This window comes from Anopheles ziemanni, chromosome 3, assembly GCF_943734765.1.
Source record: "Anopheles ziemanni chromosome 3, idAnoZiCoDA_A2_x.2, whole genome shotgun sequence".
NCBI classification, from domain to species: domain Eukaryota; kingdom Metazoa; phylum Arthropoda; class Insecta; order Diptera; family Culicidae; genus Anopheles; species Anopheles ziemanni.
In genome coordinates, this window is record NC_080706.1 from 40,537,852 (window position 1) to 40,555,974 (window position 18,123).

The 18,123-nt window shown below is 46.6% G+C and overlaps 4 protein-coding genes across 4 annotated transcripts in view; 2 read left to right on the forward strand and 2 right to left on the reverse strand.

Annotated features, from left to right (window-relative positions):
* Positions 1-553: 553 nt before the first annotated feature.
* Positions 554-2,057, reverse strand: LOC131284733 (uncharacterized). Its single transcript, XM_058313594.1, has 3 exons — positions 1,248-2,057; positions 806-1,182; positions 554-740 (listed from the first exon to the last, which is right to left on the reverse strand). The coding sequence occupies exons 1-3, from the start codon at positions 2,055-2,057 to the stop codon at positions 554-556; spliced, it is 1,374 nt and encodes a 457-aa protein (XP_058169577.1).
* A 747-nt stretch (positions 2,058-2,804) lies between these two features.
* On the forward strand, positions 2,805-5,259 carry LOC131284734 (uncharacterized). Its single transcript, XM_058313595.1, has 4 exons — positions 2,805-2,949; positions 3,571-4,493; positions 4,578-4,987; positions 5,076-5,259. The coding sequence occupies exons 1-4, from the start codon at positions 2,805-2,807 to the stop codon at positions 5,257-5,259; spliced, it is 1,662 nt and encodes a 553-aa protein (XP_058169578.1).
* A 1,603-nt stretch (positions 5,260-6,862) lies between these two features.
* The window catches only part of LOC131289166 (autophagy-related protein 16-1), a 270,121-nt gene continuing 258,860 nt past the window's right edge, over positions 6,863-18,123 (forward strand). The window contains exons 1-3 of the mRNA XM_058318375.1: positions 6,863-7,219; positions 7,465-8,229; positions 8,288-8,430. Coding sequence (XP_058174358.1) covers positions 7,120-7,219; positions 7,465-8,229; positions 8,288-8,430 — 1,008 coding nt within the window. The 5' untranslated portion in view covers positions 6,863-7,119. The remainder of the gene's footprint in view (positions 7,220-7,464; positions 8,230-8,287; positions 8,431-18,123) is intronic.
* LOC131289165 (uncharacterized) overlaps positions 11,083-18,123 on the reverse strand; it is a 31,168-nt gene continuing 24,127 nt past the window's right edge. Inside the window, exons 4-5 of the mRNA XM_058318374.1 lie at positions 11,370-12,760; positions 11,083-11,291 (exon numbers count right to left, since the gene is read on the reverse strand). Of these exons, the coding sequence (XP_058174357.1) occupies positions 11,083-11,291; positions 11,370-12,760 (1,600 nt within the window). The remainder of the gene's footprint in view (positions 11,292-11,369; positions 12,761-18,123) is intronic.

Genomic DNA, 18,123 nt, shown 5'->3' on the forward strand with positions numbered 1-18,123 from the left:
TTGTTTTAAAAAATGGAGAAGAAAACAGTGGCAATTCAGCCATCCCCAATGTAATAGTTCTAATTTATTTACTAAAAAAATGGAAGAACCCATAACCAGATTAAAACTATTCCAAATTCTCGAAACATACTGTATGTAGTATTGTTGAAAAGTGTTTATTTCAATAATGTTTTCATTAAATTAAAAGAAAAATGTTGTATATTTCAGAAGAAATATGAAATTGGTATAAATAACGTTAATTCGAAACTACCTTAATGATAGAGCAAAATGTGATTGCCGTTAACAACAATTTAAATCATAAAATAAACCAAACCAAGTTTTGTTAATATAGAAAGCAACAAAACAAAAATAAAAAGTGTTCGATAAGTTAATAAATAAAAGCTGCAATCAAAAGCGTATAAGAGAACCATAATTTGTGGTAAAATACTCACTAGTGAATAATGTTAACTGATAAAACTTAATGCAAATGGCAAATAATTTAGCTGAATAACTGTAACTTAAACTTACCTATACTTCCAGTAATATTTATATTGTATCCCGTTACGTGCGAGGATCACTTGGGAATTCGACCGAATTTGGGTGGTAAGACTGCGTAGAACTTCCGAATGAGTGGATCCTTATCCACCAGCACCCTTAGCAGGACCTCATGTGGCGGCAACGGATATCGTTTGATAGTGAATTGCATCTGTCCGTCCTCCAATAGGCGCGTTTCACAGCGAAGTCTTCTCTGGACCGCAAGCCTACGAAAAGGAGCGAAGGTAAACTGATTTCGTTAATCTGAAGAATTTGAAGAGTTGTCCACTACCTGGTAAGAATAATACGTTCGCTTTCGTTGAATTCCGGAGAAAATATAAGATCATAGTACGGTCTGCGGGCCAGCGCAGCGTCCATCAGATCGTTATAAAAGGGAACGTCCATCGAACAGTGCTGCTCGCAGGCTTTGGAGGATCGTTTTTTCTTCGTGGGTTTTGTACAGCCCAATCCCCGTCGGTCATGTTTGGCAGGTACACTTATGGGATCGATGATACCCGTGTGGTTAGAACCTAGTGGTCCACCGGTCCAGCCAAGTTTCTGCAGCATTCGGTAGCCAATGTTATCGTTACGTAGGCACTTTGATTGTCCGTCCGTTTCATCTACTAGCTTTTCGACGTTGTACTGAAGGCAGGGAAAGCGTGTAATATACTAGAAAGACAAAAGTTACATTACCTCATGTTTAATTCAAAAGAGTTATTACTATCTGACTTTACATTGACTTGGTAGCAGTAGTTTTTGAAGATTTCGATGAGATCTGCCACACACTGCGAATATGCTCGATCGTACGAACCGGTTGCTTTGGTGATGAAAATATTGCACACAAACGCTTTCACTTCGAACTCAGTAGGCTTTAGTTGCTGCATCACCAAAGATATGGTGCCACAGTCCAAACGTTCAAACCACTCCGTGGTTTCTTTTAGTGAATTGTTTACTACAACAATGTTTTGAAACACTTCCGCCAGCGAGTAGGTGGGAATGATTGGGCGAAGGTTTGCAATGTGCCATTGCTTTACATAATCAAGATGCTGCCCGTAGGTTATCCTATGCAGGTCCAATCTTGCAGCATCGCTGGCCGGAACAAAAGTTGGGGTACACTTGTTCGTTTTCAAATTACGATACACTCGTGCTATCGGTTCGCCCAGCCGCTTCAGTCGATCCATCAATTCCGGCGGGTAGCAACATCCCAGTGCCTCCGCATTGGCAAACGCTTGTGCAAGGGTAATCAATTCGTCCTCGGGGATGGTCTCTTTGTGCAGTTCCATGAACCATTTCTTCAAATTCCAAAAGGAATTCGTATCACTAGGCTGCCGGTAACTGTCGATGGACCAATTGGTGTCTACCGCCTCAGATATCCCAGCCAGGTGGGGATCACTTTGCTGTTGGTTTGTTATCAGATGAATACTTGATTTTTTAGCACGTGCTTTACAAACTTTACGTTTTTGCCGTAACCTGTAAGCTTTCCACCAAACATAACGTGGTTTATCTTCAACGATCTTCACTTTGATACCATTTTGAGTTTTCATTGTATTAATTTCGTTTTATGAACAGATGCGTAATTGTTTATCGGTTATCCGACGGAATCTTTGAAGTGTTGACAGTTCAACGGAATTGTAACAGAAAAGTTTAGTACATAAGGTTATTCAACCCTGCAACCGGTTTAGTGTTTGAGTAGGTTATGCACCAGCCCTGCGCAGTGGGATAAAAACAGAAAATAGCAGAAGTGATGGGCAGACATCTTCCCACACAGTTTATTGCAATAAAAAACTAGAAAAGATGCCTAAACTGATATAGAACAAAGTTGCGTGTTAAAGAAAGTTTAAGAACTTTTGAAGTTTAACATATCCAAATCGGTTCGACGACAATAAAGTAAATAAATAATTTGCTATGTTATCGTAAAATTTCGATCAAGGTATCGATACTTATATATGTCTCACATGGTTTTTGTTAGCCACTCACTAAAAAGCTATGAAGAAACAAAATGTGTTTTTTATCATGGTTACATTTTTTTTATTTCGAATTGAATTTAAACTTTGTTTTCGAATTATTTTGCCTTCAATGCTAATTCAAAGATGGCGTTCTGTCATCTGTCAAATAATTTTATATGGCTTAACCTAAACAAGTCGTCGAATGTAAACACGAAATACACGTGTTTTGTACCTGTAGCTTGTAGCTTTCGTTGTTGAACAAATTTCGATTTTCTCGTTAATATTTGCTTTAATTGAAGCAAATCAGTATATGTGGAGTGTCTTTTGCGTTGAACGCATTGCACAATGGCACTAAAGAAGCGTGAGATTCAAGTAGATTCGGAGAAAGTTCGAGGAAAAAAATCTAAAAAGTTAGATTTTTCTCAAGAAGTGATATCAGAATACGAACCGGAAAATCTGACCGAATCTGGTATGGTCGATGGAAAGAAGGGTAAGAAAAAAGTATCTTCAACAAACTTGGCTGTAGATAATGGAGAACAACTAACCGAGCCGACAGTAAAAAACGTTAAAAAGGCAAAGAAAAAAGCACGTGTTGTAGAGGAGGTGATCGAAAATCCTGCAGATGATGAAGATGGGACAGCTGAACCATACACAGGCGGCACTGTAGACAACGACCTGTACAATCTGGCCAATTCTGGTACAGTCAATGGGAAAAAGGCGAAGAAAAAGGTGCCTTCTGAAAACATGCCTGTGGAAAATGGGGAAGAACTTATCGAACCGCTAACGAAAAACGTAAAAAAGGCAAAGAAAAAAGCATGTATCGCAGAGCAAAATGAAACTCTGGCCAATAACGAAGAAGGGTCGGCTGAATCGTACACGGGCGATGGGAAAAAATCTAAGAAAGCAGCACGAATCTTAGACGCACAAGAGCTAAATGGAGAAAATGACCTTTACAATCTGACCGATCCTGGTGCAGTTAAAGGAAAAAAGGCAAAGACAAAGGTGCCTTCCAATAACTTGTCCGTGAATGATACAGAACAGCCGCCTGCGAAAAAAATAAAAAAGGCAAAGAAAAAAGCCCCCACCGCAGAGAATGTCGAAATTCCTGTAGATTACCATGAGGTGGCGACTGAACCGGTCAGTGAGAATGGGAAAAAATCGAAGAAAAAAGCACGAATCCTAGCTGCTCAAGAGGTGAATGAAGAAACCGACCTGTGCAATCCGGTTAATGAAAAAAAGGCGAAGAAAAAGGTGCCTGCCAAAGACTTGGCTGTAGATGATGAAGAACAACTTGCAGAGCCGCCAACGAAAAAAATTAAAAAGGAAAAGAAAAAAGCTGCTATCCCAAACGTTTTGGATGCGGTGGATCCCTTCGAAAAGTACCGCCAACCACACGAGGCAGCTGACCATTGGCAGCTTCGCCGCATGTTCCTAGAACAAAACTTTGACATACTGCCGGAGGATGAGCTGGAGTGTCTTGCTCAAGTGTTCATCAACGTTGAGCTGCTGCGCTGTGATTATCCACCGGAAACCATGGCACGCCTTGAGGAACTTTCCGGAGGAATATCGGCAAAGTACCATGAACAGCGCCGATATGGACCACACCGAACGCTTGTGTCGGCAACCTATGTGGCTGCATTGAAGGCGCAAAGAAAAGAGCTGGTTATTCCGAAAAAAGTCGAGGATGCGTCTACAGAAGCAACCTTACATCTCGATGGTGTAAAGAATGGACCGGATCCTTTTGTACCGATCGATCGGCCGCAAAATTTGACCGAAATGCTTCAGAATGTTATTGTAATAAACGACTGTTTTGAGGCTACTCTATCTGCATCCAAACCACTCAATCGTGAATGTGGTTTTGAATTTACCGAACATGAGCAACGTGGTGGCTTTTTGTTCAACGTAAAAGCCCATGTGGGTGGAAGAAATTATGTTATTGGAAAGGCTGAGGGAGCGGTCGGCGGGAAGCCACTCAAGAAACAAGCCATTGCAGATGCCATGAACTATCTGCATGAACATTGCTACTCGTTAGTGGTATGTATGGCTGCCGAGCGCCAGTTTTGTCAACTGTGTTGTGTAAATATTTTTCTTATCTTTAATTTCATATCTGCACTATAGAGGAAGAAGGCGCCCACAGAGATGAGCGGTCTTTCAGTCATACCCAAAACGATCCTCGAGAGCATCGATAGTGAGCAAATCAAGGGAAAGAAAGCGAATAAGAACGATGATCCAATGGCAGAAATACACACCAAGCTTGGCGAGAGCAACATGGGATTCCGGTTGTTGGAGAAAATGGGCTGGAAAGGTGGTTCCCTGGGCGTGCGAGGTGATGGAATAGTGGATCCCGTGGAAGCGACAATGAAGGCGGGCCGCAGAGGACTGGGACACGAAAAGGCTATCGAAAGTGAGGGAAAGTTTTCTGTTAAAGCTGTCCGCCAGGAGCTGTACGCTTTACGTGATGGAACACAGTCGCAGCATATTGTGTTCAGCAAGGATTTCACAAAACCGGAAAGAGCAAAAATCCATAAGTAAGTTATCTCCACACGTCGTCGACTTCGGTCATACCTTCGTTCTATTGTGCCCTGTTTTATGTATTCGTCTATAAATTCTTTTTAGGATGGCGCTTGGAATGGGCCTGAAAACTAAAAGTTTTGGAAGCGACAAAACAGGGGATCGGCAACTTGTGGTGTATGCTTTACAGCTCTCACCTCATCAGATACTGAAGAAAGTACTCGTAGAAAAAGATACATTTTATTGTGAAATGTATGAAGCTAAATGTCCAACAAAACTTACAGCTTAATACGAAATAAATATTAAATGCGAATGCATTTTTTAAAATCCTGGTCAGGTCTCATGTAGTTTTTTTAATCATCAAACTGTTGACTTATAATACTTAAAGCTTCCTCTATCAATTCCGATTTCACCGTTTCGCTCCTCGTTATATACCGCTTAGCAGGGGGTTCTATCGATACGATTTCCACATCCGAGTCATCCGATTCTACGTCAATAATTATACTTTCGTGTCCCGGTGTCTGTTCGGGTTTGTTCTCTTCGCTCTCTGCACCTTTATCGACCGCTTCCGGATCTTCGATAATAGTTTGTTCGGTCGGTTCCACGGAAGGCATACGGTCTTTTGCCAATTGTTGTTCATTTCGTTGCCAAATATCTTTCATGTTGGCAATTTCTTCGATTTTCATTATGCAATAGGCACATACGACTGCGGAGTGGTCGTACTTGGGCATGATATAAATCGACGCTAAGTTGCGAATGATTTCCAAATGTTTCTCTTCCAGCCGCAAGCTGCCGTCGCTACGGTAAAATGGGAACCAGGTCGTATCTTCTACGTTGCATAGTCGACACACTTTAGCAATGTCAGGCTCGCTCTCTTGTGGGATAATTAATTCTTGCATCACAAGCACGTTATCGGGCGGCCATTCTAGCTTTGCTATTTGCAGACTGTCGTCGGGGTCCACCGGAAGTTCGCTGGGTATATATCCTGCTTCGCACTCCGTAGTTTCGTCGACACTGTTGAGCCTTGTCATGGTTGAAGTGTTAAAACTAACGTCTGTGGAACTGGCAACTAATTATTTTAAAAGTTTTGATATTAGGTTATGGTTGTACCATACCTTTAGGAATGTTGATGCTAGGTTGTTTATTTCGTTGATTGTTGCTTATTTGTTTTTCGTTACGTTCTTTTCCACATCATTCCAAAAACAGTTTCGCGAACTATCATGTCGAGCTGTCATGATGCAAAACAATAATAAACTAATAAGAAAACCAAGTGAAGAAGAAAAAGTGAAGTGTTTTGAAAATGAATGTTTGTTTTGTTTCAAGAAGCGATTCCAGAAAATATAAAATATTTCAAAATTTGAAAAATAGTGTGATCCCAAAAGTCAAATCAATGATAAGTTAAACATTGATTAATTCAAATTCTCATCACCAGTTCCATTTGCCGGTGAAATACAGGCGAGCAGATAATTTGAAAGTGAGTTGTTTACTTTTTAGTTCGAAATCGATTCGATCCTCGAAATTCAACCCTGACAGTTGTAGTGATGGAAAATTACGTAGTTTCGAAATAAGTCGTAGGTGCATAGGTAATTGGATCGCACCTAGAGAACTTAACATGTTTTTAATCGGTCGCTTCAAATTTAAGATGATAAAGTATATTTTAAGGGACATCTTTCAGTTAATTTACTATTGTATTTCTATTACACAGCTTTTCTCTAGTTTAAATTGAATAAAAAGATCGTTTCGCCGGAACTTGGTCCACACATCCGGAACCATCAATATTTTGAATCTGCTGGGTTCGTGACGGCATTTACGCCACTAGTAAAATGTAGAAATCAAAATAAATGGTTGTAGTTTCAAAACACTAAACATTCCGTGCGGGTTGCGTGCGGTTCATACTTTAAATAAAGTAAAATTTTATTCGTTTTCGGTATGGAACAGTGCGTCGGTTCCCAAGACTAGCAGTGCGACATTACCATATTCTTTTACATACGTAAAAACGGGATTGTGTGAAATTGTGAAAATAAAAGTGCTTATTGAATATATTTCTTTCGAGGGAATTACTAATTTGAAGTGATATACGGACGAAAAGTTTCGCAATTGATACACAAACCAACTCGTTCCAAGTATCGGCATCGAGTTGCGAGACACAATGGCGATGAAGCAAGAAAACTGGCGCGATATCATTGCGGACAGATTACGGGAGCGTAATAAAACTGAAACCTCCCGGTATGCTGATATTATACATTACAGTAAGTGTCCTTGCTGGTCCGGTTCACTGACATGCCCATCGATAAATTAGATTGCGCGTCGCATGTGGTCATACGTCATCACGATTGGTTAATGGTACAATTTTTCACAGTACTGCGTGACGAGCAAAGTAAAAGAGAAAGTGGTCGTCACGATGCAGAACCGCCCGCCCGGGTGGTGTGGTGGTTCCATATGGATGCATATTACCTACTAAAAATACCCCATTTATTTCCATTTTTTCTTTCAGACAATCGTCTCTTTGATACGGCGGTTAAGCTTCGGCAGGAGAACCTTGACTTGAAAATAGACAAAAAGATCAGGGATAGTGCCGGCGCGGTCGGGTCCGGTACTAGTGGGGCAGGTTTCAACGCGGACGTCGCTGCCATTACGAACGCCCAAATACAAGCACTCGAAAAGAAAGTGCTCGCCCAGCAGGAGGAATTGACTGAGTTGCATAAGCGGAAAGGTGAACACTCGCAGATGGTCATAAACCTCAACCAGAAGCTCGGCGAGCTGCAGCGTCTGCTGGGCGAGAAAGAGCGGGCCCTGGCCGACCAGACGGCACTATGCGTTGCGCTAAAAGATGAGCTGGAAGAAATGAAAACGTCCCACGTGACGATCAAAGACGAATCGTTGGCCTCGCAGTTGCGTGCCAATACGGCCGAAGAAAAGCTACGCCTGGTGCAGGACGAGAACACGAAACTGCTCAACCTGCTGATGGAGTACAAGTCGCGCGATGCGGAAATCATGAACAAGGAGAACGACAAGTTTCTCAAGGAGAAGAAGGCGCGCATCGAAAGCGAACTGGAGCGGGCAATCCGGGACATCCCGGGACCATCCACGCTCGGGCCGGACTTGGATCGGTTCGATTTCGATGGGTTGCCGGAAGGCGTCGAGTTTAAATTTGATGCACACGATGGGGAGGTGAATGCCGTTCGTTGGAGCCCCATCGAGCGCATAGTGGCTACGGGTGGTGCTGATCGGAAGGTTAAATTGTGGGATGTGGGAAAAGGTATGCGAATCGATTGTACGAAAGTTCGACCAGGATAATAACCCTTCTTTACTTGTAGGTGTTTGTGAACAACGTGGTGTCCTTGTAGGGAGCAATCAAGGGATCAATTCGGTAGAGTTTGATACCACCGGTTCGATGATACTAGCTGCTTCCAACGACTCGGCCAGCCGAATGTGGTCGGTAGTGGACCATCGGTTAAGGGTAAGTGCTGACACATCCCATGAGTGTATAACCGTCCGCGACCGTCCCACTAGATGCAAAGTCCAATGATTAAGGAGACTTAAAATATAATACACTGCCTTATACGTCCCCTTTTCATTACGGAGAAAAATCTCAACATGTCCCGCATACAAGCTAAAGAATAAAACTCGCTCTGTTATTTATTTTTCTATTTATTCACTTTATTAAAATAATGTTTCACATTACAGTTACCGTTTTACTATCCTTTCGCTGCAAGATCAGAGATGTTGTGTTAGCCTGTCCGTGGCCGCTACGGCCGGATGTTCTAGCGATGTAACGGCCAGCTAGCGAATACATAGAAAACATATGCATATGTATTGTATGTAGTACTGCCGCGTTATGACACGCTTAAAACGATTTTTCTAAAACCGCATGGCGTGGCGATCGGTTAGATTTTGTTTCGTGTTCGTCACGCTCCTCTCGTTTTTTTTGTCTACTGTATTCATTTTTATTATGTCTTTCTACTATACTCTAGGGTTTTTGTTATTTTTTGCGCAATTAAGTTAATGTTAATTTGATTTCATTACAGTTACATTAAGTTAAATTATCATTTACTTTTTTGACTTTCATACGGTTTGTTCCCTTTTTCATTTTTGTATGTGTGTTTATGTGTATTACGTTCTTGTTGTTATTGTTGTTGTTGTTGTTGTTGTTTAGTTATCCCTTTTCACATAATTCTCTTTCATTGGGTCTGCCTTTTTCATGGTTTGTCGTTTCCGCACGGCATTTACACAAGAAGGCCATCTTTTGTCAACATTTGAATGCAGGAGATAAACATATCTTGGGAAACTACGCTCTACAAATATTGTAAAAAATAGTAAATGGATAAGATTGTGTCTATTCAGTTTTATCTAGTGGGGGGGGGGGGGGGGGGGGGGGGGGGGGGGGTGCCGTAAAAGCCGCAGCTTTTTGTTCTCTCTTATGGGAGTTGGTTTTGTTGTTTTTTTTTTTATATTTTATTTTATCTCTAAGATAGTTGTGGATACCATTTGTTTTGTTTCTGCCATTTTTTTCGCATTTTATTGCGCTGTTCTGCTATCAGATCCAAATGTTTGCCTTCTTTTGTGTTAGTCGGGAGATATGTGTTTTTCGTCTCGTGTGCTGAGTGTGTGTTAAGTCCGCGTGTCTAATAAATTACAAAGAAGTAAGACGATACGAGTCATTACTGGACGCTTCTCTTCATCTCCCCTCCTACCTTGTTCGCTTAATTGTCGCACAAAGATCTAATAAAAGTTAGAGAATATTGAGTAAAAATAAATTATGATAAATGCTTAAAATTAAGGCCTCACCGTGGGATCGACCCCGACGGGCTTGTGTGCTGGCCAAGCAAAAAAAGGCCAAGCCTCGGGGTTTGAGATGTGCTTCCGGCCCACCCGATCATCGTACAATGCAAAACTCAAATAAAAGCGTTCGATTACGGTTTCATTTGAGTTAACCATTGGCCGTCTCGATCGCCGCAGGGTCCGAACAGAGTCTCAAACGTTCGCCAAGCTACCGCCGGGACCGTAGTGGGGCCTTAAAGTCCGGAGAAAAGGACAAATGGATATACACTTCTACACGCAACTGGTGTCGTGTTCTAGCGGTTGTTGCGCACCCCTTTGTGCGCCGATTCTCTTGCCCTATCGTTTTTATTTTCGTTTGCCAGAAGGGAATTATTGGGGACTGCCCTAACGTCAACGCCCTTACGCAGATCCCTGCGTTTCGGTATGCTCAATTTTGTTTATCGTATTCGAGTTGACGCGTTCGTTTAGCAGCTTCTTCTTGCTGTCCTCGAAACGGTTTCTCCTAAATCTAACACATTCACTCGTTATCGCACGCGCAGGCCGTTTGTGGCGAACAACGAAATGTACGCCACATCCTTCCCGCGACGCGATAAAACACTCACTCACGCCTATCGCACTCGGTCATACTGGTCAGTCTCACTAACGGAAGAAGCTTTTTTTTCGTTTGTTTTCGTAATGCCTATCACAATTACGCGTTCATCCCTTGCACTCGCTCTCCGATACACACTTGCCCTAATGTTTTCCCATTCCCTACCAAGTGTATCTGCCTGTTTGCTACTACTTTTGATTAACTAACATTTTTATCTGATGAGGGTTGAAGGGTTTCTCCCTGCTTTTGCTTTTCTTTTCTTCAAACATACTTTTGCCCTTTGTTTTATATTCTAGTCGTCCTTTTCTCCAATATGTTTCGATTCATTTTGTATGATCAGCGTGTGAAAAATTGGTGATAAAATGATATTTGATTGTGTGAATGCGTTTCTTTTCCTTCTTCGCTCTCTCTCTCTCTCTATTTCCGTTTGCTTCTAAATGTGAATATGAGTTATTATTAAAAAAAAAAATACTCCGTCACTAGAGGCACTTTTTGCTTCGTTTATCGTCGTCGTGGGTTTGTTAGTCTTAAAAAAAAATTTTAGACGAGTGCTCACAAAGAAGTGGTTCGGTTTCTTGGTCGAATGGCAGCGTAAGCCGTTTCTGCCCTTTAAGGATGCACCGATCAGCTCGTAGTTTTGCTAACGTTTTATGAGTATGTCTGGAAGGGGTTTGCAAACGTTCTGACGCAAATTTGGTGGGGATAGAACGGTCGTCAGTCAGCAATGGTTGCGGGGTTGGTTTAGAAATGCCTTCCGGCGTACCCACTGTCGTACAGCTTGCACATCGAGTCCGCTCGGCTTCCGGTGAGCGTCGGTGTCGGCACCACGGACGAGCCCATCGAGGCGTTCTCAAACTGACGCTGCTTTCGGCGACGCTGCCACAGGTACGTCCAGATGGCAATGACGGCCAGCTGTGCGAGCAGAAACACGGCTCCGGCAACGATGAGTCCTATCGAGAGGGAGAGGGAAGGAAATAAACAATCTGATCTATGTGCTTGGGGAAGGAATTTTGTCCGGCAATACTTACCCAGTCCGTTGACACAGATTCCTTGTCCATCGTTGGCCACGAACACGGTTTCGCTGCTGCTGATCTTCGGCTTGGCACCCTGCTGCTTCTCGAAGCCGAACTTGTCGGTGATCTGGATCGACTGCACCAGCAGCATATCGTCCTGCGGGGCCTGACGGGTCGTTTCCCGGCGGTGACGCAGGGCCGCCTCGATCAGCGCACTGGTCGACGTACCGTTGACCGATCGTCGCTTGCGTCCGTACGAAACCATCGAGCGGAACTCGCCACCGAAGTCGTCGCCGTCGCACTGCACCGGCTCGCAGGTTGGCATGCACGGCGTCACGAGCGCCCGGAACTGCACCATCTCCGAGGACGGGAACTTGAAGGCGTCAAAGTGCGACAGGAGGATCTTGGCCGACTTGTTGCTCTTGTAGATCGGGCCCATGATGAAGTGGTCCGTGGGGCAACCGCGCGCATCGATCAGCGTGATCTCGCTACTGTCGACGCCGTCCATCGCGACCAGCTCGCGGACAAAGATCTCGTACGGGGACTGCGGGTCGAGGATCTCGAAGTGCAGCGCCAGGGGATCGCCGACCTCGGCCGTGCGCATCATCTCGCTGCCGTCGCGCGTGGTAATCTTCATCACAACGTTCGGCGAGTCGACGACCACCTCCTCGGACAGGGCCGGTTCGATGTCGCCCGTCACGTCCAGATCGACGTCGTTCGAGACGGTCTTGTTCGTCAGGTCATACTGGCAGGTGACGGCCAGCCCTAGATCGGACGACGTCACGATCGTATCGTGGTGCTGGATGACGACATCGTTCAGGTAGCGGCCGAGTCCGTTCTGGCGCACGTTGCAATCGATGTCCTGGTAGCCCATGCGCAGCTCGAACTCGAGCGCACTCTTCACGTCCACCGCGCACGAGTTGGGCGAACCCTTGGCGTACACCTTGCCATCGAACAGCTTGGAGGTGCGAATCTTAGCGATCATATCTCCGGCGCGGCACTCGATCGACACGTTGTAGCACGAGGACAGCTCGTAGGTGGCGGCCTCCGGCACGTCGAGGTACGGATCCTGGATGTCGGACAGCGTGGCGCGGCTGTGGTGCGACAGGCGGCACACCATGTCGCCAGTATCTCCATAGTCGTACGAGTGGCACCGGTACGGCGAGCTCAGGCACAGCTCACGGCACTCGTCCACGCTCGCGACGTCCTGGTAGACCGAATCGACCGTCTTCAGGATGCGGCCCGAGAGGCGCTTGAACTCGCACAGCTTCGTCGGCTCCTCGGCGCAGTTGTTCTCCAGATAGTCGGCACCGTCGTTCGTCTGGAATGCGGACGATCCGGCCAGCGTGATCCGGTCCATGTCGGACAGCTCGCAAGACATCGTTGCCTGGTAGAAGTTGGCCGAGCTGTGTAGAAGCAAAACAAAGAAAGAAGGACGCTCATAAGAATCTGGCAAACAGTTGGATGCGAAGGTGTTTCAGTATTGGAAAGCAAATTGCCCAAATGCTTCGTGCCATTCGGTGCGATACGATCGGTGAGCCAACGGTGAATCATCAGAAACGGAAACAGCAGGCGAAGAAAGCGCACAACAGCAGCTGCCGTCGAGGCAACAATATTGGCTACAAATTGGCCGTTAAATGTTGCTTGCTTCTCGTTGCAGTACGTTCGAGCTCTAAGCGTGGTGATTGTGATCTTGTTTCATGCTCTTGCCAGCCGCCCTCTGGACGCAACAACACACAGCACACGACACCTCGGCCGGTTCGTCGCTTACAAGGGGATGCGAATCGGCAGAACACAGCAACCCATAGGCCCCGTTTGGCCAGCCCCGTCGTGGCCATATTCAAATCGGTATAATTTAATCTCGCTCCCGATTGAACACCCAGTTGTCCCAGTTCGACGCTCGGACGACACACCGGAGCGACACCGTTGCAAAAATGCCATGCCATGCCCCTAACGATCGCCTAACGGGTTCCGGTACACGGGTCCCGGTCCTTGTTGGATGTCGAGCCGGGGTGGATTTGTTTAGCATAACAACACCCCGACCGCGGTTGGAGTAATTATAATAATTGATCAATTTTCCACGATAGCAAAAGCGCACACAGGGGACCGTCCCACCGCAAGAAATATGTTTCTGCATATGTTTCCGGGTTTTCCCGAGTGGAGGTCGGTTGGCGAAGATTAGCATTCCTTCCTGCGACAGAAAGACGTTCCTTACGTCGATGGCATGGCGATCGGGAAAGCATTAAAAAATAAAGCGGGTCATTTATGACGGAAGAGAGTCCCTGTTGAAATAAACCAATTGAGGCCGTCGGTGCAAGTATCTGACTCCACGTTAAGAGTAAGAGTCCGACCCATAGCCGGAAGGATCAAACCCCCGTTTATAAGGAGTAAAAATTGGAGCGAAGCAAATGAATAGAGTCTACAAGGTGGGTAGGTGCAAGTGTGTCGCTCTCGCTATTTACTTGGCCATCCCCATTGTCTGGCGCCGGTGTGTCGATCATCGAAGGGTTGTGGTTTGTTTCATTTTCCCTGGATCTTTCAGACGTCCCCGCAAGGGCAGCTTTCCATTTCTTCTTCCGTCCGTCGGTTGCGGAAAGCGGTTCGGTTTTGGTGATCGACACGCTTCAGGTGATTTTTGTGGTCTACGTGTCCGGGGCGAGTTCTATATGGCCCGAGGTGAATATGTTTTTTTTTCTTCTTCTGTTGTTCGTTTATTTCATTTTCCGTATCTATCACCACGATCAGCGAAAGGTGGAGTAAAAAGCATTCCCCAGGCGTTCTGTGGTTTGCACGGCCGGTTGGATCGGAACGGTTCCACGTTGACACACGGTGGATCGGTGGCCAGAATCCAGTTCTGCTAATGGAGTCATTCCCCCCTTCGGGAACGAAATTCGATCATCATTCGAGGCCCAACGATCGACGGATGTCCTACGGCGGGGCGAATTGCAATCGACATGAGATGCCGTTGGTCTTTCTCTGATTCGATTTAAACTTATGGTTAATTTATTCCACAGTGACGAACCACTGAAGACCGTGTGTTGCGGAATGCAAGGGCAATAAATTGCGAAAAACAGCGACACCCAAATCGATCGGCAAAAATTGAATCGAATGCCGACACAGAGAGCCGCGCCGGATCCTTTCTTCTCCTCATCCCCAGGAGGTGGTGATAAAAAATAACCAGGAAAAACAAGTTCTCGCCTCGCGCCTCGCTTCGTTGGCTTTGAGTCCTTTGATCCGTGCGTGCAACGGTTTATTCCGTGGACTCGCTCTCAAAATAAAAAAAACCCAAAACAACCGCTCTCCTCGCATTAATTGAAAAGAAAACTGATGTTGGAAAAGAAGGAGGCAGCTTTTGGCAGCCAAGTTCGAGCATTAAGTTCGGGAAGGCCCGGAAGATCCGAAGGCTGCAGCATCCGTAATGGCGTCGGCACCTCGAACCTGGCGAGTTTTTATTCACCTGGGAACGGGTGATGATTTTAAGTGTCGCGTTCAGTTTGGCACCATAGAACGATTCTGTTTTTTTTATGCTTTTATCTCCACGTTCCGATATGATGCCCCCCCTTCGAGGGGTTCGTCGTCTCTTTTTTGTTTTTGGTTAATTTTTCCCCCCCACTCGTTTTTCAGTCTTAATAATTAGCCTTCACGATCAATCTTTCCACAAGAGCCGGATAGGTCGAGGTCCGCGCAAAAGATCGTGCGCGGTGCGAAAAGAAATGGAAAACACATAAAACTCTCGTTTGTGGCGAGACCGGGCCGCGAGTTTTTGGGGCGCGTTACACAATTCGGTTTGGTTCGTTTCCGCTGCCTCCAACCAGAACAACCAGACCCGGGCAATCTCCCGCGGGTCGTTGAACCGGAACGTCCTTGGGAGTGGAAATGGGTGAAGAGTGAAGTGAAACACCAAACACAGGAATCTGAAAATAACTATGCACGGCAAACCATATAATGACACTTGCATGGTTTGCTCGCCCCGTCGCTTCGCCGAGGTTTGTGAAAATTGAGCTGTTTAGGTCGCGGGCCCCGCGGTGGAGCGGATGGCGCGAACGGCCTGATGACATCGCTTTACCGCACCCCAGCCCCGGTTCCGGTGTGGTTTTGCGTTGCGATGATTGATTACGGAGACAAACTGTCCCGGGGTGAGATGGTAGCGAAATACCCGAGTGCCGAGAAGCGAATAAACAAACTGACGGGTCGGGCTTCTGGAATCAAATAGACTGACAGCGACCGACTGGCTAGCTGGATGGATAGAATGTGGAGGGGACGAGACCGTTCGACAGCTAGAACTCGAAACTGAACCAAGATGGATCGAACTCAAACCGAACCGAAGCGCGGTTCATCGCTTGTTTGATCGGTCGAGAGATTTAAACGATATGCCGGGAGTTCTAGCGGCCATATTCTTGCAAACGATTTGTTTCCTGTCATGTAACGGATTACCATTCGGCTGTTCGAGGGACCGGGGTTCAATAATTGGTGATCATTAGAGCCGAAAGCCTTCGCCGCGTCGGGCGTTTTCTGTCGCGATGATCCACGATTCCCACTGCGCATGATCGCTTGAAAGAAGCCGGGACGTTTTGTGACCACCGGCAAGTGAACCGTGGTCAACCGAACCAGCCAGCGGATCGGATCGTCGTGGTATTTGCTGCACATTCTGCACACCCACCCCCTTCCCTTTTTGCCAAACCCGGCGCGAGAGGAACGTTGTTCGTTGTTCTACAACGGTTTTAACAAGCACACGGTGCTTTATTAAATCAAAATGGCTTTCAATGGCGCGGCGACGATCGAGCGACGAAAGGTTCTACAACCGCCACCGCCTTCCCTCTCTTCCCTGCCGCCCATTTGTGTGTGCGCGCGCGGATTTGGGCTCGCGATAGGCAATAATAATAGGTTCACCGGGGCACATCCGGGGATAGAAGTATCGTTTTTCTTTTCCTTCCTTCTTTTTTTTGTTTCTCCTATTTCATCGTTCCTCCTCCCCCACCTTCCCTGCCGGGGACGGGCTCCGTTTGTGCCGTGCGCACGTTTGAAAATCGCGAACGGCGGCGGCGGCGGCGGTGGCGGTGGCGGTACCAAATCGAGCCAAAGTACAAACACCCCGAACATTGGTATGCCGAGCCTTGGTTGGGCCCGGCGTGGTCTGGTTCATAAGTGCATTGACAGGTTCCCGGGTGGATGGTTGTGCGCTTCCAAAAGGGCATTAAAAAAAAAGGATCGGGAGTTGTTTCCATTTCTACAATGGAGCTCCTCCAAGGCACTCCAAATTGGAAAACTGGGTGGACCGCGGCGGCGGTGGACCGTGGTAAGATTCTTATCAGTGAAAGGAGCGAGGAGGAATTCTCGAACGGCCGTTTCGTGTAGCTGCTCCCTGGTGGGTTCGCAGGAAGCGGGTCCGGGTTTTGGGAGGGAGTTGGGGAAAATATAAAATATGTACGCTTTCTTGTGCGCGCGCGCGCGCCCAGTTAATGGTCCTCGGTTGTTTGCTAACAATTGGCGAAAGATGTCCTCTTGAGGTATGGGGAACTGTTTTTTCTTCTCCCTATCCCTTCTAACCACAAGTTCCCCTCGTTCTTCCCATTGCCTCAAGATCGAGGATCGTTTCCGCTAAACACGTATTCTCGCGCACTCTTTCTCTCTCTCCCTCTTTATGTTCGGTTCGTTTTCGGGGTCGCGGTTCAAATAGTAATTGTTTCCACACTGCTATCGCCTAACAATAATGATATAGTGTATCGTTGGGGGTAGGCTTCTCTCGTTGGCTTGGCAAAGAACCGGCAAAAGGTGATGGACCTTGGCGGATCGTCCGCCATAAAGAACACGCTGTTCGCGGGAAGCACGGGATTGTGGTTGCGCAAGCCAAAACCAAAACCGAACCGAACCAAACCCCGTTTCCTGCGGATGGGGGAGAGAGTGTGTGAGGAGAGGTAAGGAGTTGGTTTCGCTAGGGGATGATGTAAGATTTCGCGCAAGGTGCGCGCCTTAAGCTTTGCGCGCGCGGGCGTTGAGCGGGTAAGGTACATAATTAACAGGTTGTTATGGATTCCTTTTGCGGCCGCAAGCGGGGAGGGAGGGTTCGCTGTCCGTGCTGCCCCCGAATAAAGCACCGAACGCGAACCTGACGCAAAGAATCGCGGCTAAGGGCACAATTACGCCTCGGCTGCTTGTTGCCGTCTTTCTTCTTAGTGGACCCTTACTAGCCTTGGTTGAGGAAGACCTCCGCCTCGTCTCGTTGCTGCCGGGTTTTGTGTGTGTGTGTGTGATCCATTTTGTGCTAATAAGACAAACGAAACACATCCTTCCCCCCCACTCTCGGATTGTATCCGATGCAGGTTGCACGTAAACCACCCGCACTCATCATCCTGCGTGCTTCGGATCACGTACGGATCGCGCATCTCCCTGGTGGAAACGCGTGCCGAGGGCCGCGTGATTGGGGAGTAATTGGAATGTCAGCCGCACGCTACAACCAGCCCCCCGGATCTTCTGTCGCGCCAGCGCACCGGATCGGATTGGGTTCGGAGTAGAAGATGAAACGACGACGACGACGACGACGTGTTTTGCCAGGCGGAAGGTGATCATTCTTGTCGACTGCAGACAAGATCTACTAACTGCTTCGATGGTTATCAACCTCCTTCGCGACGGACTCATGTCGTTGTGGGTAGGGGAAGCGGATGAGGGGGTTTGTGTACACGATCAGCACGAAAACGGCAACAAGGGGATCGTGATGGAAGAAGTTCTCGCTCTCTCTCGCCAGTTCTTCTTTACGTCAAATGAAGCCGGG